Source organism: Megalobrama amblycephala, linkage group LG13 (genome assembly GCF_018812025.1).
Source record: "Megalobrama amblycephala isolate DHTTF-2021 linkage group LG13, ASM1881202v1, whole genome shotgun sequence".
Classification (NCBI taxonomy): Eukaryota; Metazoa; Chordata; class Actinopteri; order Cypriniformes; family Xenocyprididae; genus Megalobrama; species Megalobrama amblycephala.
In genome coordinates, this window is record NC_063056.1 from 29441744 (window position 1) to 29464946 (window position 23203).

A 23203-nucleotide genomic window follows, 5' to 3' on the forward strand; every position below is an offset into this window, starting at 1 on the left:
AACTGCCGATATGTTTTACATTTTACATTATTTTCATTGGATTGATTCAAAATAGACATATTGGGATATAAAAGTGTGTGATATTCATATGGAGTCAGCAATGTGAAAATAATGGTTTAAATGGTTTAAAATAATGGTTTAAATGTAAAGAGACAGTAAGGAAATTATTTCTTGTGAGTTGAAAGACTGCTTTTAGGTCTAACACAAACAAACACCAACATGCAAATCCAACAGAAATATGGTCATTGGCCAAATAAACTCAATAAATATTGATCAGAGTCATATGATTGTAAAGCACCAATCAGGATTAAGCTGTTGGAGGAGTGGAAATTGAAAGTTTTTTTTTTTTTCTTTCTTAGAGTGAAAGATTCTGACCCAAAAGGAGTTTAGGTAAACTGAAAGAGTTCACTTAGCATGTAAAGAGAAAAACAAATATTGACGAAAAAGAGCAAATATTATACATTATTATTATTATTATTATTATTAATCAAATATTATACATAATATATTCATATTATATATTTACCTAGGCTATTTATTTAATATATATTCATAAGGTAGATCATAATGATCGTACATGGATCTTAAAATATTAAGTTAATTTATAGTAAAATGTGTTCTTTTCTATATTCAAATAGCCTCCACCTAAAAGTCGGATCAAGAGGCCTGCTTATACAGGAAAAGCTAAACAATGGCAAGCATAAACCTGAGTAAGTATAACTATCACTTTCATTATTAATAATCGTTTTGATTTGGAGCAACACATCGCTAGAAACTATGTTAAGAGAGGGCATTAAAAAACCACGAATCACAGGTTGGGACGATTACCACTGTAGTAAATTTACTCATAAAGTAAAAACTTATTTAAAATATAGCTTATATGTATACAATATATTTTGAACCGTGTGAATGTTTTTGTTGCTTAGTAAACAAAATAAAGTATGATTTAATGTTATTTGAGAAAAGACAAACTTGTTTATAACATTCCCCCCTCCCCTATCCGTGAATGGTACAGTCCTCGGCTGTGTCGTTTTAGCATTTTTGCTACAAATCTGGCACTTGGTGTTTAAACCGGTGAGCGAACAGTGGGGGGGCCGCCGACATCGTGCGAAGCTCAATAAAAACCCCGAAAAAGTCGAGTTAGAAAGGGAAATCGACGCATTTTATTATCGAAAAGGTGTCATTTTACCGTTGTTCTTGTTTATTGTCCCATTAAATCAGCGATCATGGCTTGTGGCGCGACGTTGAAGCGATCTATGGAGTTTGAGGCCCTTCTCAGCCCGCAGTCCCCCAAGCGAAGGAGGTGCAATCCTCTACCGGGGACTCCAACTACTCCTTCCCCGCAGAGATGCGGTCTTCGCCCGTCAACAGAGAGCCCGGCACACTCGATGTCGCCCCAGTCTATGGGTGGAGAACACAGGCTAACTCCAGGTGAGAAAAAGGCTTTGAGGAAAAAAGCGTTGGTTTGTTTGACATGGAGGAGGGGAATGGGGGGTTGTTTAATCTCAGCTAACCAGCTAGTGGGTATTTGAATTTCGACAGTCTGTTAATTTAATTCCCCCTTCATGCTGCTTTGAGTAATGCAGTTTGAGTTTCTTAATGGATGGTATGGTTGTGGTGGGTAGTTGGTATGTGCTGTAGTTAATTATGCAGTTTGGATGAATAGCTGTTTTGAGCTCGGCTAGCTAGGCTGAAAGCGGACGCTAATACAGACTAGCTGACACAGAGCTTCATTTAACTCCCATGGCTTAGTGTGAACACACGCACACGTAGTCATCGACCATTACTACCGAAAACAATACACATGACAATGTCTTTCTACAAACGCCTGGCTCTGGCCTGGATGGTGAACATTTATCTCTGCGTTCAGCCACTTAGTTTATCAGCAGGATTGAACCAGTGTGTCCAAACAAAGAGGAAAGGTGGGTATGTGCGCAAGGGTCGATTGGCATTATTTAATTTAGATTTAACAATATTATTCGAAAACACAAGTGTTCATGTTATGTGTGCATATATACATAAAATAACCCTGGCAAAAATTCGGCAACTTTAAGTAATTTGATATTTAACACTAATAATTTCATTAAAGCCGTGTATATTTTTTATGTAGTCTGTATACTTGCACTGCTTTCATCTGAAATGTATGGACCCCTTGGCGAACCCGCCCAAATCCTCCTGTTTAGCGCTTGTAAAACAGTCACAGCTTTAGAAAGACGTTTTAAAATCTCAAAGACGCCACATTGAATAAATTCGTAAGCTAGAGTGAAATAACAATAAAGTTAAGAACAAACTCCTGCACTTTGCCATCGTTTATTTCTTAATTATAGGTGCTGTGAGTTTGCCTCCCCATCAGTAGGATTGAGAAGATATGCAAAATGATGTTTTAGGTTCTGATTCTTAAAGACAGAGTAGGCAATTTGTTCCATAAACATTTTTTTTTTGTTATTCTGGTTGAAAGTCTCTTCACATCTTGATGGCAATCACTAAGTTAAGTGGCCTAAATATGTGTGTGTATATATATATATATATATATATATATATATATATATATATATATATATATATATATATATATATATATATATATATATATATATATATATATATATATATATATATATATATATATACACACACACACACAAAATATACACACATATACATATTTAGACCACTTAACTTATATAGTGTCTTTGGAAGGTGTAGGACTATAAAACGTGTCCAATCATTGCATTCGGTCCAAGTGCAATGATGCAACATCCTGTCAACGTGTATTTTTATACTTCCACACACACTGCTCGCGCAGACATCGCACGTCATCGGCGTATTTCATGCTATGCATAGTTAGACAGATGTCAGTCACCGTGTGTGCACTCCAACTGAAACGGCAGACAACTTTACAGTTCCTCCTGAACCAAGACAACAAGCTTTTGCTGCGTTCACGCCATAACTACCGTTATTTGGAAGAGATGGAAACCCTTGACGTTATACTCGGAGCGGTTTGTGACTCGAATTTATGTGCTTCAATGGCAACACTATCAACGCAGAGATGAATCTGCAGCAGTAAGGTGATACAGGTCAGTGCTCAAAGTTGTTTGTTCATTATTATTGTAATGTTATGTGCTTTGAGATATGAGGTATCTACGTCTCTTGTGTGCCCCCTGCTGTACACATTTGTGTTTTGAAGAATGTGTGGCTTTGGAGATGCTTTGAAGGGAGGGTGGGATCTTAAGGCAGGAACACGCCAAGCCAACGGTCGGCCGACTACGTTTTCTCAGTGTGTTCCACACCATCGGCTGAAGTTGGTCCTCCTCGGCTATTTTTCTGCTGGTTCGAAATGTTGAAATGCTGAAATGTTGAATCGGCGTCGGAGCTTGTCGGCCCGTCGGGCCATCTGATCATTCTGGGGTGAGTTTCCCGAAAGCATCGTTAGCCAACTATGGTCGTAAGTCCCATTGAACTCTATTGGTAACGACGGAACTTGCGACCATAGTTCGCTTTGGGAAACGCACCCCTGATTGGCTGTTCAGATACTGCCACCTGCTGGTTCGGAAAGGCATTTCATCTCACGCAGGCAGAACTGACGTGTTACTTGGCCGTCGGCTGTCGAGCGTTGGTTTGGTGTGTCAGGCCAACTTTGGACACAGACGCTGCCGTCGTGAGCCAACCTCGCAGTATGCTTTCGTAGCCACTAGTTCGTCGGCGTCGGCTTGGTGTGTTCCGGCCTTTAGGTTATCAAAGCTAGCTCACTATTGCTACCCTCTCTGACAATTGCTCACCCTACCTTTAATGATTCCAGTTTGCAATACTTTGAGTTGGACATGACAAAAAAAGTCCTGTTAACACCAAGATGAAAATTCAGTGCTATAAATTTCAGTTCAGATCAGGTTTTATGCTGTCAGTGTTTTTTTTTTTTTTTTTTTTTTTTTTTTTTTTCTCTCCTCTCTTTAAAGAGGGGTTCTAATCTCTTTTCCTTCGCACTACTCTTACATAGAACTATAGGTGTGTCCCAATTTGTGTACTTATACACTATTCTATCTATGATGTTTTTAAGTATAAATAGCGCAAGTAGTGCATTCACACAGAAAATTCCAAGAAGAAAAAGTGCACTTTAAATACCCGGATGATGCACTAAATTAACAGAAAAAAGGAAGTGTGGAATGTTGGACACTTCATGCACTCAACTGTCGCAGATTTAATTACGTATCGGAGGGAGAGGGGGTATTGAACTCCGTTGTTAAATGACAAAATAACCTTATACAATTCCTGCACTACACGGATGAGTACATAGTGTATAAGTGTATAGTGCGTCATTTGGGGCACAACTTATGACTTGGTGACACACAGATTATTTTGCTAAGTGACAGTGAATAAAGGAAGAACCTGGTTCTCATCTCATAATCTTGTTGTTTGATAAACACCATAGTGAATACAAAAACATGAAAATATTTGACTTTTTCTTGTGACAAGCAGGTTAGAAACAGAACAGGCATTAAACAGAAGCTGCAATAGTCTTTTATTTAGGTCTGCCCCTGACTAGGGGTTAGTTTCAGGGTTGAGAAAGTATGTTTTTTTTTTTTTTTTTTTTTTTTCTACATTAGAGAGATAATAAACCATAATAATGGGTGTTTAATATATAAATTTAAGCACTCCATAAAGATTGCCATAGCACACTGGCAAAAGTAATGAATATGAAGGTGTCTGGGTAAAAAACAAAGGAGACTGTCTTGGATGAGACTGACATTTTTAATAATTTAATAATACACTATTGTCTTTCGGTGGCAAAGATGAAGTTGACGATTCTGACTCTCATTTCCGCAGTATAATGGATGCGTCTATAGAGAGAAATGCATGTTAAGTAAAATGTCATGAAGTAAAATGGTCCAAATGGCAAAGATGGAATGTGACCCACTTCGCTGTCTGGTAGTCTTGTCTTTGTGAAACCAAATGCCCCTTTTGTTTTCATAGAACGACCCTCTTTATCATCCTCATTTAGGTTTATGTCTCTAGATGGGCACATTTGAATAAAATATTTTCTAGATCTTCCATCAGCAGCTCATCGTTTCTTATTACGAGTTGGTGTCTGATATTTCAAGCTATGTCTGAGGTTGCTTTTATAAGTCATCTGACATTCAAACGCTAAAGCTTTTTGCTTCAGAATAATTAACGCCTGTAACACACCAAATCCTAAAGAAAGCGAATCAAGCTCCTTGCAGGAACACACCCTGGGCTTAAGGGCTCTTCCTGCCAGTTTGGGATTTTTAAATTCCCTCCTCAAATCCTCGACAGTGTAGTGAATACGACGCCATAACTCTACACCCACTTACACTCCCCTCCCCCCTGTCCAGTTCATCCCACACCTCCATTGTAGTCGTATTATCCCTGTTCTGTGCTTTTGGGCCTTGAATCGCTCCCCATCCTCTCTCAGGAAGCCACTGTGATTGATTGCTTGGTTTGACCATATAAGGTTACAGTTGCTAAGTAACCTGTTGGACCTAGTCTCAGCATTTGGCAGCATTTGATACAGGCAGAGGGATTTACCTGTCATTCAAGGGGGCTGGTGTTGCCAATTGACTAGTTTGTGCATATTCCTGTAGCTGTATCTAAAACTGATTATTGCATGATCTGAACTCAATGGGTTAGTTCACACAATGTTTTCTTATATTGTTGTCATCCTTGTTTTATTTAAAACCTTTTAGACTTCCTTCTGCAATAGGGCTTCAACTAATAATTATTTTGCTAACAGATTAATCGGACAATTATTTATTTGATTAATCAAATGGAATAATTCATGGTTGATTATTAAAAAAATAATCCATTAATTACAAAATTGCTGCATGTTGCTTTTGATGTCTAACAAGAAATATAATACCGTTTATTTATAGGCGCCTTTCAAAAAGTGCAATAATGTAGGCCTATGTTTTAGTGAGAATTATTGCACTTCTGTTCTATTGTGCTCCATCTGCCTGACTCTTGTTCACTGAAGGCTGTGAAGTTTAACAGAGACTTGCTGTTAGGACAAGACAAAATAATTTTCTAACATTAACAGATAATTGTGAACTACACTACACTAACTACTAAATAACCTATTAAGATTTCAAATAAGGATACATTAAGTTACACTGAGAAAAACATATCTCAAACACATTAAGAGACAGATTTGTTTATTTTCATTATCGATTTTGGTTATTTGTTACAGACCTATTCTCTAGAACACAAGAAAAGGCCTGCTTTTACCCATGCAATGAAAGGCAGTGGGTTATAAGGGTAGGGACACATCAAACCGACACCAAAGAACTAGCACTGATAAAAGCCGACTGTGTTGTCACCTCACGTTGCCTGTGTCAGGGCCAAAAGACCAAAATAACTTTTTTTTTTTTTTTTTTTTTCTTTCTTTTCCCCCTCCACTGAACACTATATATATATATATATATATATATATATATATATATATATATATATATATATATATATATATATATATATATATATATATATATATATATATATATATATATATATATATATATATATATAAAAATTCTCACTTAAGTGAGCCAGGCATTTGATCAGCTAAAGACCAAAAAGAAGGTATTGATAGTTATAATGAAAATATTAAAGTATTAATATAGTTATTATTTAATAATAAAAATAATTTTACAGAACTGTAAAATTACAATACTAACATTGATGGATGTCTTTTATTTCTTGCCCTCAAACATTAATCATTGAGCTTTTATTTTGATGGAAAACCACAGGGAGGTCCAGGAAGACGTTTCTCTTTGACAACAGATTCATAAATGATTGTTATTACGGATGGTTTGTGCACGTTGCATTCCCAAATGCAAAGCGAATCAAACACACAGCACTTGCAGAGCTGCATTTTCTGTGAATCGAAGCTGAAAGTTGTGTTTTACTCCATGCAGCTCATCAGACTATATATTTATATAATTACATCACAACCGTTGAGATTTGAAGATCGCACTAAGACGCATCACATCCTCACATCCACGCATTGTCAAAAATCAAAGGCCTAGTTAGACCTTCATTAGCTGGTTCAAGTTTGTTTAATTGGGGCTAAACTCTGCAGGGCAGTGGCCCTCCAGGAGCAGGGATTGGACACCCCTGCTCTATTGTGACAGAAAAACTTTATTACACGACATCTACAAATCAATAGTGAGTCTTTGGTTCTCATATACTTATTTCTAGGTTTGATTGTTTCCCCCAAACCCCCTTTTTATTGGCCATGCAAAGTTGTGTGTTTGTACAAGTAAAATCAGATGAGAGCTGAATTGTAAACACAGGAAGTCTGCAGTGAGGCACTCTAAGTTGTAGCCACACTGCCTGCTTTGCTGGAATGCATTACCATCAAGATAGCTGGCACCCTTTGATGGAGATGTGAAATATATTCATTTTTCTATGAATTGCGATGCTGATGTGAATGATTTCGCATCAATGCATAAAAACAAAAGAATAGAATTTTAGAAAGTGCAACTAAAAAGGCCTATCATACTGTTTTATTGTAAATAAAGTACTCTTATTATTAGGGTTGGGACGATGCACCGATTCAATCGATAAAATGAATCTGGATCGATCCTGATATTTTCTCTAATCGGTTCTGAGCTTGGTTTTAACAGCAGATGGCACTCTAGGCTAGTTTTTAACCGCACACTCTCAAACGCTCATGAAGAAGACTACAGTTGACAGTTTTCCTATCAAACACTGAAACTACTGTTTATACAACATACGGTTTTTCTGTGACTGTCCAAAGTAAATATGAGGGACGCTATTGGTTGTTGGTTGCTAAGTATATAGTCTTCACATTCTAACACTGCATAGTTTCACACTGTACAAGATTGGCGCCGCAATAACACCAGGTAAAAAGCGGTGCGAACCTCTTTTCTAAAGTGTAAAATGTTCCTTTACCCAGGGTTAAAAGCAGTGTTTAGAACGACGATAACCCAGGGTTCAGCTCCTTGTGAAAAGCCTCTTTTATTTGTTATACTGTTTATTTGCATCTTTGTTCTTATTTTTAAAAACAAAGATAAAATAACAGTATTGTATTGTGATTATTATTAATAATAATAAAATAAGTGGAGAAGATGCATCAGGATACATTGAGAATTTTCATAATTTAATCATTAATCATTAATGAATCGTAATTGAATGATGAGGTAAGTGAAGATTCACACCTCTACCCATTGAGTTTCCCCCCCCCTTTTTTTCTCCTCTTTTTTTTTTCTTTTTTTTTTTTTCTTCGTCTTTTAGTTTGTTGAAGGCTGATGCCTTTAGAAGGGGGGGAAACTCTGAGCTCCCCACCCAAGATAAGTGATGCAGGCACAGCAGATAGATGTGCACTGGTGTTTCTGTCCACCCTTGAAGCTTTAAATGACCTACATTCAGGAAGCTGAGACGCTCAACATCCAAATACTTACTTTTGTGATGATTTAAGACGATTATAGAAGATAATTTTAAAGAGTTTGGCTCATGGAAGTCATGCTGGTTTCTAATACACAGTTTTGAGTTATATGTTGGTGTTAAAGACTAGGATGGGGGGGACTAAACCCAACCCAGTTTTTCTAGAAAGGGACTCAGGAGGTTCATGGTTGCATTGCTGCCCTCCGCATTGCAGTCCCGTCACCCAGATACAGTTACCAGAAATAAGCCTTACCCTCCACAAAGCCAAACGAAACTAACCTGCATCCCATTTTGTCCCTTATGCAGCGTGTGTTAGTGACGTTGTCATTGTACCATTGTGGCTGATTGTAAAACTGAAGTGAAACTTATTTCTTCACTCTATTCGTCATGGGACCCATGCTGAAAGCAGGATATCCTCTGTGCATTGTGTGCGGTGGCTTAAGTAAAGCCAGTGATTGCTGTTGTTTTTCTTCACCTCATCGTTTAAGATGATTGAAAATAGGCCCCGATTATACTTGCGGCAAAGTTCTTTTTTTTTGCTCTGCTTGGGGGCAAAAAGTTTAAAATGCTTAAGCAGAAGTATACTGGTAGGGAACATCCTGACACCTCCCATAACAAAATAAACACACAACAAAAACTACAGCAGTGAGAAAACCACAGTAAAGAAAGCATCTGATAATAGCACTGTGGACATGTTTGCACCAGCTCGGCAATTTGGCACTTAAATCAAGCCATGTCGTGTTTATTTATATTGCACTTAATACAATAGATTTCTTTAAAGAAAGCAGCTTTATAGTATTAAAGATGACACAAACCTTGTCAGTGTCACTTAGAATTACAACTCCATTTCTACTCCAAAGCAGCTCTCCACTGTGTTCATGTTTTTACTCATTTCTGACCTTGATGGTCTGAACAGAATAAGTCAACTGAAAAAAAAACATTAATCAATTTCCACATCAAATAAGGCACCAGGTGGAGTCCCAGACCACACCTACTAATTACACAATTGCCATAGACCAATGGGTAGTTTGAAGGTGTTTACGGAGTGAAATTTTCCTGAAAAGTTTGCTTTGGCAAGCCGTTTCAAACTCCAGAAACCAACTCCAAACAAACTTCATTTTGGACCTGATTTGGTTAAAAATAATGATGACACACCAGTTCATTCTTCAAGTTTATCAGGTCATTAGGGGAAGTCTTCTTTTTTTCTTTTTTATGTAAGCTGAATTAACATCTTTCTGAACTCTCGATTGTCTTCCTTTAACCCCAACAGAGCAGATCTTCCAGAACATTCGTCAGGAGTACAGCCGCTACCAGAGGCGACGGCAGTTAGAAGGGGCCTTCAACCAGACTGAGCCCTGCAGCTCCACTGATATCCAGAGTTCCAGTCCCGCCCTCACCTCCCCCAGCTCTCCCACAGGTCAGTCCGTTTAAAAACTCATGTTGATTGAAAAGCTCACCATTTATCAGCCTTTAGACTTGGGGTGCCCAATCCTGTTCCTGGAGATCTACCTTCCCACAGAGTTCAGTTCCAACCCTGCTCCAGCACACCTGTCTGTAATTATTAAAGTGTTAGTTCACCTAAAAACGATTACTTCATTAATTGCTCACCCTCATGTTGTTCCAAACCCGTAAGACTTTCATTCATCTTCGGAACACAAATGAAGATCTTTTTGATGAAATCTGAGAGCTTTCTGTCTCTCCATAGACACCTATGCAGTTATTTTGAATTGTACACAGTAATGCTGTTTTTCCCTATACTTTTGATCAAATAAATGCAGTTTTAGTGAACATAAGAGACTTATCTAAAAGGCATTAATAACAATCTTGCCAACCCCAAAACTTTGAACAGTAGTATAGATATTTTGTAAATTGAATGCAGTGCTTCCCACAGTTTTGAAATATACTTGCGGTGGTAGCCGGGTGATAAATCCTCCTATTACCCACGGCACAAAAATGGTCTACTACATGTGACAAACAAATATGTGATTTTTAACAGTATTTTTATTTATTGAAATTAATTTGAATTACATAGCATACTATTAAATTTCTTTACATACTAATATTATGCATTGTAAATTATGCAAAATTACAGCATTTAAATGGTTATCCTTTTTCTATGTTCTCCTTGCTGTCATATAGTGTCTCTCTCAGTGAATGGGATGCAGATTTTACTAGTAAAATTTATATTATGAATAATATGTGTCAAATAATGTTCTTAGTCTTTTCTTCCTGTGGGGGAGACTACAATAATTTACTACGAATTAAATGGAAATTAAATACAATTTATTGTGTAACCAAAATACCAGTAATGCCCAAAAGAAAAAGAGAAAAAACTTAGCATGTGACTTTTAATTATAAACAAGCCCGAAATACACCGGGACTCTTATTTTGAAATGTCTGTACTATTGCAGGCTGATCCTTCAGATTCTTACAACCGTATAAAACATTCTATATAAAGGCCATGAAGTAGACATTGTAATTCAACTTGAGTTCATTAGCAATCGCTTGGCATAAATCTGCGCTTTTCATTGATTGCGAATCACTTTGAAGCAGTCTGAGGCACTGTTGCGCGAGCTTGTAGAACGGCGCAACAGCGCCGCCTTGTGACTTTGCAAAATGCAGCACCTGTGGGAATGCTAGCGGGAGTAAACAGTTCTGACGCACACATAATGAGCAGGTATGAAACGCGGATGGTTTCATTATCTTGCGCGGATATAAAAGTATAAGATGATGATAAAAATAATAAAAGCAAAAATGTGTCTCCAAATATACTTGGGTGGCCGTTATTATACCTGGGCAGCCCGCCCAAGTAAAGTCTATGTGTGGGGAGCACTGGAATGTATAGTGACATCAAGTGGATATTCAGAGTTGTGTGTTTTTTAGGTGCCTCATCATTGAAGAAGGATCAGCCACTGTTCACACTGAGGCAGGTTGGCTATTTGTGTGAGCGCCTTATCAAAGATCACGAGGAGAAGATCCGTGAAGAGTATGAACAGATACTGAACACAAAGCTTGCAGGTACAACACATTGCAGATTCCACACTGTGCTGTATTAGCTTTGATTTCATGCCTTTCTCATTGGGATAAAAACCAATATATAATATAATATATATATATATATATATATATATATATATATATATATATATATATATATATATATATATATATATATATATATATATATATATATATATATATATATATATATATATATATATATATATATATATATATATAGACCTTGTGCACCAGAGAACCCGTGCAGCCATCTTTAGAATTTTGTCTTTGAACTTTAATTTTTGAGGTAGCTCTGTATATTTCTATGGCATCACTGTCAGAGTAATTAGCTGGTGAAGTGGATTTACTTATTGTAGAGTTAAGGAAAGTTATCATGAGCACTGTAATGTTTGAAGCGCTGTCATAACAAATGTCAGTAGACTGAAGATTTTAAAACGAGTTGTTCATTCACGAATCTGTAAACCGGAAGACAGAACATGACGAGTGCAGCACTGAAAAGGGTCGGGGCTACATAAGGTCTATTTCTTTTAATGGACTACTTGCACAACTACTTCTGCGTTCTAATTGGTACTGCTCAAGGGTTTCCGGTCAGCGTTCAACGCGCTTATATACAGAGAACTTCTCATGAAAACGCAGATTATTACTACGTTTTAGGGCTCTGCCTTATTCTCTGCCTTAACATTAATTATCTTCAACCTGCTAAAATGTTTATAAATATTTCCCTTCCAAATGCACATTCTGAATAATAAATATATTTCCCCACTAACCTGTTGCAGTCCAGTGCTCGTCTTCTCATGAAGTGTTTTTATCTTTGAACTGATATGAACTTTAATTTGACTGATAAACACCCTTATGAAAATGAATCATGGCTTTACTACAGTAAAAGTGTAGTAACTATGGGTGACAATGCCTTTATTACGATGGCTAGACTATTTTACATTACAGCTATAATTGTACTGCAAACAAAAACGAGTTAAAACTGACAAGAATTGTTGATTCCATCCTAGCAATCTGTTAACTGAATGACAGTCACTGTAAGTCCGTTAGCGCCACTAGCATCGTGCGCTAGTTGCTTTCTGACTGTAAATGAGCAGTGAAGAGCCTACAAGACATGCACAAATAAGCCAAGCTGATGATTAATCTTGACTTTCATTAGTTAAAATTAATCAAACACCCTTATGAAGGTGAACCATGGTTTTACTTTAGTGTTTGAAATAGCTGAATGAATGTGAGGTAACTGCCTTAAAGAAATTTAACAATGTAAAAGGATTGGTTTACCCAAAAATGAAAATTATGTCATTAATGACTCACCCTCATGTCGTTCCAAACCCGTAAGACCTCCGTTCATCTTCGGAACACAGTTTAAGATATTTTAGATTTAGTCCGAGAGCTTTCAGTCCCTCCATTGAAAATGTATGTGCAGTATACTGTCCATGTCCATAAAGGTAATAAAAACATCATCAAAGTAGTCCATGTGACATCAGTGGGTTAGTTATTAGTTTTTGAAGCATCTTATATAGATTTTATAAAAAAAATAATAAAAAAATGCGACTTTATTCAGAATTGTATTCTCTTTCGGAATCCTTTCCATTGAATTGATTCCATTGAATTGATTCCACTGAATCCTTTCATCTGTCGGCGTTGGTAATGCACTTTTACGTCGTTGTTTTTGGTGATTAGGACATCCGCGACATGCACACTTACGCTCCTTTTTTAAAAATAGCTTGAATACACACCATTTTAAAAAATAGCTTGAATACAGCGTGCGTCTCCCTCAGACTGTAAACGAAACTCTGGCGCACCAGATAACACGTTAGCAGCGTCTTACGTCAGCAGTGCGCTGCGGTTCACTGAACCCGAGTCGTGAACCCGGATGAACAACAGACCCGGAAGAGAATACAATGCTGAATAAAGTCGTAGTTTTTGTTATTTTTGGACCAAAATGTATTTTAGATGCTTCAAAAACTTCTAACTAACCCACTGATGTCACTTGGACTACTTTGATGTTTTTATTACCTTTATGGACGTGGACAGTATACTGCACACACATTTTCAATGGATGGACAGAAAGTCTCTCGTACTAAATCTAAAATATCTTAAACTGCAGCTCTTGTGGGGTGTTCCTGGTCTGCAGTGGTCAGTATCTATCAAAAGTGGTCCAAGGAAGGAACAGTGGTGAACCGGCGACAGGTCATGGGTGGCCAAGTCTCATTGATGCACGTGGGGAGCGACGGGTGGCACATGTGGTCTGACCCAACAGACAAGCTGCTGTAGATCAAATTGCTTAAAATGTTAATGCTGGTTCTGAAAGAAAGGTGTCAGAATACACAGTGCATCGCAGTTTGTTGCATATGGGGCTGCATAGCCGCAGACCAGTCAGGGTGCCTATGCTGACCCCTGTCCACCACAGAAAGCGCCAAAAGTGGCACGTGAGCATCAGAACTGGACCTCGGAGCAATGGAAGAAGGTGGCCTGGTCTGATGAATCGTTTTCTTTTACATCGTGTGGATGGCCAGTGTGTGTGCGTCGCTTACCTTAGGCGGTGTGATGCTTTGGGCAATGTTTTGCTGGTAAACCCTGAGTCCTGCCATCCATGTCGATGTTACTTTGACACGTACCACCTACCTAAGCATTGATGCAGACCATGTGACCTCTTTCAGCAGGATAATGCGCTCTGCCACGAAGCAAAAATGGTTGAGGAATGGTTTGAGGAGCAAAACGAGTTTGAGGTGTTGACTTGGCCTCCAAATTCCCCAGATCTCAATTCAATTGAGCGTCCATGGGATGTGCTGAACATACAAGTCCGATCCATGGATGCCCCACAACGCAGCTTACAGGACTTAAAGGATCTGCTGCTAACATCTTGGTGTCAGATACCACAGCACACCTTCAGGTGTCTAGTGGAGTCCATGCCTCGATGGGTCAGGGCTGTTTTGGCAGCAAAAGGGACCAACACAATATTAGGAAGGGGGTCATAATGTTATGCCTGATCAGTGTGTGTATATAACCAGAAATAACTGAGCAGTATTGTTTTAAACGGATGTGCATCACGAGGATCAGTGCAAGTAGTCCATAGTATAATGTATTTATTTATTCCCCCTCCCCGCCATGCTACATTACTATGTTTTCTTGTTTCACCAGTTTTGTTCAAGTTTATGGCTGAATTGTATTCTTAATGTGCTGTTTTTGTTCCTTTTCCCCTTAAGAACAATACGAGTCCTTCGTGAAATTCACACAGGATCAGATTATGCGAAGATATGGCGCCAGGCCTGCAAGCTGTAAGTATATTAACTTCCTCTATTAGCAGCCAATTAACATTCTTTCATTGTCTGTTTGTTGCAGTATCAATTAAAAAAAAAAAGTTTTCAGTTGTACCATTTTTGTCCAAATGCTGATTATTCTCTCTTTATTTTCAGATGTGTCTTGAAGAACAGTATAGATGGTACTAGCCAACCCTCAGCAGCTGGTTGCTATAGAACCAGCCCCCTTCGTTTCACTTGAAATTTCTTCCTTCCACTTTTTGATTCCCTACCCCCCCCCCCCCCCCCCCCTTTAAAATGCTTGGGTGCCATGGTCTATCCACATTTAACTCATTTTTATTGCTGAACTGTTACTGATGGCCCAACACCAAATATGCATATCTAGATGCATTCTAAGAAAGTTTAATCTCTTTTAGAATTTGTGGGAAAAGATGTCAAACTACCGCTGTAAAAAAGCTTGGCTGATGCGATCATCTCTGTATAATGTAATGTGACTGACCTGCAGCAGATATACCAGACTCTCTCCCTCTATCCTTCAGTCTGTTTTTTAACTCTCCAACTTTTTTTTTTTTTTCTTTTTTGACAAATAAAAGATCTGTGATAAGTCAGCATTTGTATAGATTCTGTTCTTTCTTGCAAATAATTTGTAATGAACTTGTATAGGTTTGTGTTGCATATCAATTTACTCAAAGTGGATTATCTTTCATTAGCTACTTGCATTCATGTCTTTCCAAACACTTATGACTTTCTACTTTTGGAACACAAAATATATTTTAAATAATGTCATAGTTTGACCTCCATGGAAAAAAGTTACATTTCCATGAAAGTGGTTAATAGGATAAATTGTAAGTGTTCTGGAGTCTTGTGTGATGGGGACATTCAAGTCATTTTTTTTTTTTTTTTTTTTTTTTTTTACTGAAATTCAATTCTTGTTGTGTTTGAGAGGATGGCATTAATAGCTCACTGGATATAAAAGTATCAGGTGAATAACATTTATAATCATGTTCCTCAAAGCTATTGAATGGCTTTAGAAGACTTTGAATGTAGTGCATGCTTCATGTAAACAACTGTATTATATATGTATTTTTTTTTTTGTAAGCTTTTTTTCTTGTTTGGTCACCATTTACTCTTTTCATAGAAAAAAATTGACTAGGACTTAGAAAAAATGATTTCTATTTTTAAAAGTTATTCAGTTATGATTCCTGAAAAAAAACAAAAAAAACAAACAAAAAATGATTTCCACAACGACTGTTTTCAATATTGATAAATGTTTTTTGTGTGCCATATCAGCATATTAGAATGATTTCTGAAGGATCCGGTGACACTGAATACTGGAGTAATTATGCTGAAAATTCAGCTTTGCTATCACAGGAATATATTACATTTTAAAATGTATTTAAATATAAAACCATTAAAAAAAAAAAAAAAAAAAACACGTTTATACTTTTGTTTTCTGCAGAAAAATCTCGTACGTGTTTTGAAACGCAAGTATGAGCAAAATTTTCTCTTTTGTCCGAATTCTCTCTTTAAGAAACCCGAATGTTGATTGTACAGGAAATGGCGACATCTAGTGCTCATAAAGGATGCCACCTTCTCTTTGAATGAGTATAGTTTTATGTATTTTACAATATTTTGTCTGTTTATTTATGGTTAGTTAATTGTCCGCGTTTATATATCGTTTGTGGCGTGCATTTCGTCATTTGGACGAAATGTTTAAAACAATTAATAGCATCACGTGACTTCAGGTGTGGCGGTTTGCGGAAGCTCAGGTAAAGAGTCTACCATACTTTGGCGGGTCAGAGGTTGCTTTTTTGCTCAACAAGAGTAAACATAAAACGATCCTGCAGACCCTCAAGTTAGGAACAAGAGGAAGGAAGACTGAAACCGGAAAAGCTGGATGAAGCCTGTAATTATCGTCCAGGGAAAGCGTCTTTTAGTCCGTGATGGTCACGAAACTATTTTTGTTTATCTTATTTTGAAAACAGAGACTTTTTTGCCTCTTTTCAAATAACCAACAACATTAATGAGCACTGGTCGGCGCGCGCTCTTAGAGAAATCTCTTGTACTCGCGTGAGGTGGTGGATCGGAAGAAAGGGTAAGTTGAGGTTTTTTTTCGCAAATTCTCTTTATTCAAAGGAGTTTCGGACATAAAAAGCACTTAATTTTGCTCAGTTTAAATGCAGCTTCTAAACATTTATAGAAAATGCCCTATCACTTAAAAAAGAAAACGAAAAACCTGTATTTCAGGTTACAAACCCCCCCGATATAGGCTATGAATCGCTCTTACAATTTTTTTCCCCTCATAAAGTTGTTAATAAAATAAAGCATAGGCTGTAGCCTATAGTAACCTCGTAAATAATTCCATACAGGATGAGTTTGTTTGTGCAGGAAGAGCCAATAACTCCGGAAGAGAGAGCCTCTGAATAACGTGGAGATGAAATCTAAATAGCTTTGAAGTACATTTTAGATTTCTTTTAAGTTTGCTTTTGCTCTGCTACAATTGCCAAGATTACTAAAAACTTTTCTGTTAGCCTAATGAAATAATTTTTATTAAAAAAACAACTAATTCCTTTTGTTCATTCTTGTCAATTAATCCAAAAAACGACCCTTTTGATTTGCATTTTTTAAGAGAAATGGGCGATAATGACATCGAAGAGCAAGACACTTTTCCCGTAAAGAGGGATGAAGAAGGTGATACTCGAGCAAATCCGAAGAGAAGTGGTCGCAGGGTAGAAAAGATACATAAGAATGTTTCGAAATGGATTCTTCCCGAGGAGTTACGGGAGACGTATTTGGAGCGAGCGAACTGCTGTCCGCCACCGATCTTCATCATCCTCATCAGCTTAGCGGAGGTACAATCAAATGTTTGTATAGCAACCTTTGTACCCGCTGGAATCTTATCTTTCTGGCTATATTGAACTGTTTCTACTGTCACCACAGCTACTGTCTCTTAAACCAGTTAAAGCTTACTGGTCTTAGCTGGTTTAAAATGGTCTCCCATCCTGGCCAAGCTGGTGTTGAGATGGTTTATCTGATCTATTGGCCAATCAGCTGAAAACCTCTTTTAAACCAGTCTTTATATTATATTATATTATATTATATTATATTATATGTGTGTGTGTATGTTTATGTATATATATATATATATAGACACTTTGCAGCAACCAGTACATTTCCATCAATTTGCAAACATTTTTGTTGGGATGTCTCGCTATGAAAGAACAGAGATTCTTTTTTGGAGCTATGCTGTCCACTTTTCCATTCCTGTATGGCAAGTCTTAGCCACAGTGTTTGAAAAGCCAGATTCATCCTTGTTTCCATGGACATTACTTAAAATAGACCTAGTCACTGAAAATCAGTCTCAAATGAATAAACTTCCATTAGAAAGTGTCTTTTTATTATTATTATTATTTACCACAATTCATATTTGGTTTAATTTACACATAATGTTTGAAAATGATGTGTCTAAATATGATTTAATTACTGCTAAACCAACATTTTTTTTCCTGTTGTAATCTGAGCTTTTTCTGCTACAGTAGAAATGCCTTTTGAGGCATTGGCACACAGGGTAATGTTTTGGACAGTGCTTTTTGGCATAATGAAGATTTGATGTCCTCTCTCTCAAAACTCTTTTTGATGTTTTTTTTTTTTTTTTTTTTTTTTTTTTTTTTTACAGTTAGGAGTGTTTATATACTATGCGGTATGGAAGCCTCAAAAGCAGTGGATAACCCTGGGTACAGGGATCTGGGAGAGTCCTCTTACCTATAAGCCTGAACAACGCGAGGAGGCATGGCGGTTTCTCTCCTACATGTTTGTACATGCCGGGTAAGGGGATTTTGCTCATTTTCGTTATTTTAAAATTACTCTCTATTTTGGGAGTTGCAGTTGTACATGAAAATGCTCAATGAAAACTATTTAATTAGCACCTGGCCATCCTGAATGAATGAAATAATAAAAGTTAATTCCAGTGAAATTATTAAACTCCTGTTCCACTGGGCCAGACATCCAAGTTAATAACTTATAGGTATTTAAAGGTAGGGTAGGCAATTTCTTTCATTTTTTTTTTTTTTACACTTTTTGTTATACTGGTTGAAACTCTCTTCACATCCTGATGGCAATCAATAATAAAAGTGGTCTAAATATATATATATAAAAAAAAGGTACATATATCTTTGAATATATATCTTGGAAGTTTCAGGAGGCGTGGCTTTGGAGATGCTCTGAAGGGAGGGTGGGATCTTACACTGCATTCACACGGGGCGTCGGCATTAACACTTCTCATTTACTTTGAATGGGTGACGTCATGCATTGCTGAACTGAATTGTGGGTTCCGTGGCATTACTTCACTCATGTTGCTCATGGCAGAAGTTGAAGATTTCTCAATTTTTTTTAAGCGCCAACGCAGGCGTCAGCCAATCATATACGCTAGCCAACTGCGTTCATGTTGTACTATGACGGTCGCGTCAGCTCAAGCTTCAGACATGCCCTCCGTCAAGCACTGACGTCGACGCACCATGTGAATGCAGCGTTATGCTTTCAAAGCTAGCTTGCTATTGCTAGCTTCTCCGAAATTGCCTACCCTAACTTTTAATACCATCCTTCCTCATTTAGGGTGGAGCATATCATGGGAAACCTGTTAATGCAGCTTCTTCTTGGCATTCCCCTGGAGCTGGTGCATAAGGGCTTTGAAGTAGGCATGGTCTATATGGCAGGAGTCCTTGCAGGTAGGTTTGCGTATTTCAGTAGTTCTTACAGGGATACAGTATACAATCTCTCACATTGCAATGCAATATTTGTTTGGATTGCAAACAGTTACTGCAAGTTATGTCACAACTCTAAAGTAATGTTTATTCTTTAAATACGTATTATTTCACATACTATTGCATTCTGGTCTGTTTTGACCCAGAAGAGGTACATCATTTATTATTATTATTATTTTTTTAATCTGTAGTTTTTAGTATGAAGATGAAACTTTGTAAGTTTAAGAATACTCATTTATTTTTTCAGATTTTTTTTTTAAACAAAAAGAGTAAGAGATATAACCATTTAAACTGAATTGTTACACCTTTTGCATTCTGGACTGTTTTGTGTGGAAAGTGAACTGTGGCTTTACACATGATTTTTTTTCTTTAAAAAAACATCTATTAGTTAGAGTTAGCCTCTTTCCTACACTTACACACAATTTTTTTTTTTCCTTCCCACTGGGGCTGCATTTTGTTTATAACATGCTCGCATATGCACACACAATAATTCTGAAATTTAAAATAAAATGACAAAATATCTTTATTTGATTGTAGAGCAAAAGTTCATAGACTAAATAATCTACATTTTCAATGAATTTAATTAAATCAGTTGAAGTCAATGGAGTTCAAACTGGTTATTCTCATATGTTCTTAGGAATCTAATGATATATTCAAATACAATTTCTCATAAATATTGATTAAAATATATATATATTATTCTTTTATCACACTGGTTTTGCTGTAGTTCTTGAAGAATTTGAAATTTCGAAGAATTTCTCAATTTTTTTTTTAATTTATAAAAAGTGGGTAAATGAAGTTTGAGCATGGTGATAACATGGTAACATTCAAAACTTTAAACTTTTGGACATTCACTCATTAATGAGAAGTTCCTGGTTAGATACAGTATAGTTTTAGTGGAAAATTATTAAGTTATGATCATTTTATAATTTTGCTGTTGATTCAAATCTTCATATTCTCAAGGAATGTGTGTATATACATGTGAATCCTCTTTCAGGCTCTCTTGCCAGCTCCATCTTTGATCCTCTCAGTGCTCTTGTGGGCGCTTCGGGAGGTGTTTATGCCCTCATGGGAGGTTACTTCATGAATGCTGTGGTGGTGAGTAGATTTCCAGTAATATTTGAAGGGATATACATTTTTTTAGAAAAGACAATTCAGACTATATACTCAAGTACCCAAATAAAAAATGTTTTCTTTTTCCTATAGAATTTCAGGGAGATGATTCCACTTATGGGAGTGTTTCGCATTCTTGTAATTGTTCTTATTGGTGCGTCCATTTTCACTTTTGACATCTACTATTGATGTTTGGAGCATTTTGTTCAGACCTATTGACTGGTTAATGAAAATATATATATATATTTTTTTTCTCAGTTGGAACAGATGTTGGATTTGCTATTTACAGAAGGTTCTTTAGCCACGACGTTGCCATGAAGGTGAGACAGTTTTAAGATCATAGCAGAATCATAAGCCATATATTAAAATATATTATTTAAACCAGAATACCTAATACTCAAATAGAATGATTTATTTAGACTACAAGCTTAATAAATAGGAGATACCACAAGAATTCACTCTGAATATAGTTTTCACACAAGGTTCTTGTTTTTGTTAGGTCTCTTTTGTGGCCCATATTGGTGGTGGAGTAGCAGGCATGACCATTGGTTATGTCTTTTTCACCAACTACAATAAAGAGCTCCTCAGGGACCCACGCTTCTGGTTGTGCATTGTGGGATACATCGCCTTCTTCTTGTTTGCTATAATTTTCAACATCTTCCTGTCCCCAGCACCCGCATGAGGAGGATGTGTGTCTGTGATAGTTGAAGTCATGCATCAGTTCACAATGGACTTTTTATTATCATGGCTTTTTAAAAAAAGCAAGTCTCAGGTCAATATAACTGTCAGACAAGACTCTTAAGGTTGTATGCTAATTCTCTACATGCATATCTAAAGTAAATGTAATTTTTAAATCCAAATATTTCCTTTTTGGTTTTGCTTAAACATATCTCCTCAAATAATGTAGATCCTCAGGAACAACAACAACAAAAAAAATTATATTTTGACCTTTTTTGTATGTGTGTGAGACCATTTATTTTGTATTCACAAAATTATTGAGCCCTTTACATGCTGGTCTACAAACTGAATTCGTGACTAAGACAGTTCAATTTAATTGAATTTAATTCATTTGATGGGAGCCAAAAATAAGCTTTGTAGTCAAAAAGAATATACTTGCCATGTAATTTTGTTGCTGCTGTTGTTGTTTTTCTCCATAAAACTCCGTTTTACTTAGAAATTTTAAATACATTTCTAATTTCTTAGACTCAGAATATTGGAAGTGTCAGTAGAGGGCAGCACTGATCAGCAAGTGGACAGACCTCAACCTGAGGTCACAACAATGTAGTTTTTTTAAATGTGGTGTTGCATAAGTTATTGACCTATAATCAATAGGAAATTGTGTCAATTCAGTTATAATGACATGCATCACTACATGATTATCGTATCATTTTGTTTCAGGGTTTAGGTTGGAAATGTCATTTTTTTTTAAATAAAATAAAACAATGTACTAAAATTTTTCAAACCAAGTTAGTCATTAATTATATTCACTTGTTTTACATATAATTGTTTTATGTACTGGTTAATGAGTTTTGTGTGTGAGGTAAATGCTGTACCATGCTGAATAGCTGAAGGGCAAGTGAGTTTACATCTGAAAACATCCCAAAACAAATGTTGTCCCCCTGTTCTAATTAGCTGATGGTAGTTCTCCAAAGTAGATCATTGATTGTCGGCCAATATGGATACAGTGTTCTTGCCAGCCTAAACAGAACATTCCAGGTATTTTCAGTTCATGAAAAAAATCAATTTTCATTATAAATATGTCTGAGCTACTATGATATTCATGGCACTTCAGTATTCACTTTATACAGTGTGTTTGCTGCAAAGAAAGATTGTTAAAAGGGCTGCTGCAGAACCCTATTTAATGTCTTCTTAATATAGCATAAAAACTCCAGCCACATGGCACAAAATAGTTTACTGATCGTTCAAGCATGCTTTCATTAAGTGATCTTATTATATACTTATTCTAGTCCTCACACTTGTGCCATAATAAACTGTTTCTGAAATTTACAGAAGTATCTTATACCTGATGTGACCCGTAAGTCCTTAAAGGGCATTTGAGGATGTGAAGAGGGTGCTTTGAGGCTGATTTTCCACTCTGCTGACCAATCCCATCAATTAGGTATATTTATCACTTGCAGAACTTTCCAGTACAAACCATAATTTGGGTTGTATATCAAATCAATTTGCAACAACCTCACTCCTGGAATAATATGTGTTAATGTAATTCTGGGCCATATTTAGAAAATAATTGAGTGATGTCTGGGGCTGTGCCTTCAACTAAATGTTCATCCAAAGTTCAGTTATTTGCCCTGACTAACAGAAATGCCGATTGGGCACCACCAGGGACATTCCCCTGCCTTACACAAATAGATAGTTTGTTCTAATTTATTTTTAGATGAAGAAATACATATACATAATCTGCGCTGCCTTTCAAAAGTGTTGTGTCATTAAGATTTTTTCTTTGAAAGAAATGAATACTTGCATTAAATCGGGATGCATTAAATGAATAAAAAGTGACAGATTTTTCAAATAAATGTTCTTTTGAACTTTTTATTCATCAAATGATGCTGAAAAAGTATCAAGGTTTCCTCAAAAATATTAAGCAGCACAACTGTTTTTAACATGGATAAT

The 23203-nt window shown here is 36.6% G+C and overlaps 2 protein-coding genes across 2 annotated transcripts; both read left to right on the forward strand.

Annotated features, from left to right (window-relative positions):
* The first annotated feature begins 1042 nt into the window (after positions 1-1042).
* On the forward strand, positions 1043-15307 carry akirin1 (akirin 1). Its single transcript, XM_048153296.1, has 5 exons — positions 1043-1431; positions 9689-9835; positions 11302-11436; positions 14646-14717; positions 14856-15307. Exons 1-5 carry the CDS (start codon positions 1227-1229, stop codon positions 14864-14866), a joined length of 570 nt encoding a protein of 189 aa, XP_048009253.1. The 5' UTR covers positions 1043-1226; the 3' UTR covers positions 14867-15307.
* A 1133-nt stretch (positions 15308-16440) lies between these two features.
* On the forward strand, positions 16441-22034 carry rhbdl2 (rhomboid, veinlet-like 2 (Drosophila)). Its single transcript, XM_048153629.1, has 8 exons — positions 16441-16794; positions 17329-17551; positions 18376-18524; positions 19311-19423; positions 20457-20557; positions 20666-20726; positions 20831-20892; positions 21072-22034. The coding sequence occupies exons 2-8, from the start codon at positions 17333-17335 to the stop codon at positions 21252-21254; spliced, it is 888 nt and encodes a 295-aa protein (XP_048009586.1). The 5' UTR covers positions 16441-16794; positions 17329-17332; the 3' UTR covers positions 21255-22034.
* The last annotated feature ends 1169 nt before the right edge of the window (positions 22035-23203 follow it).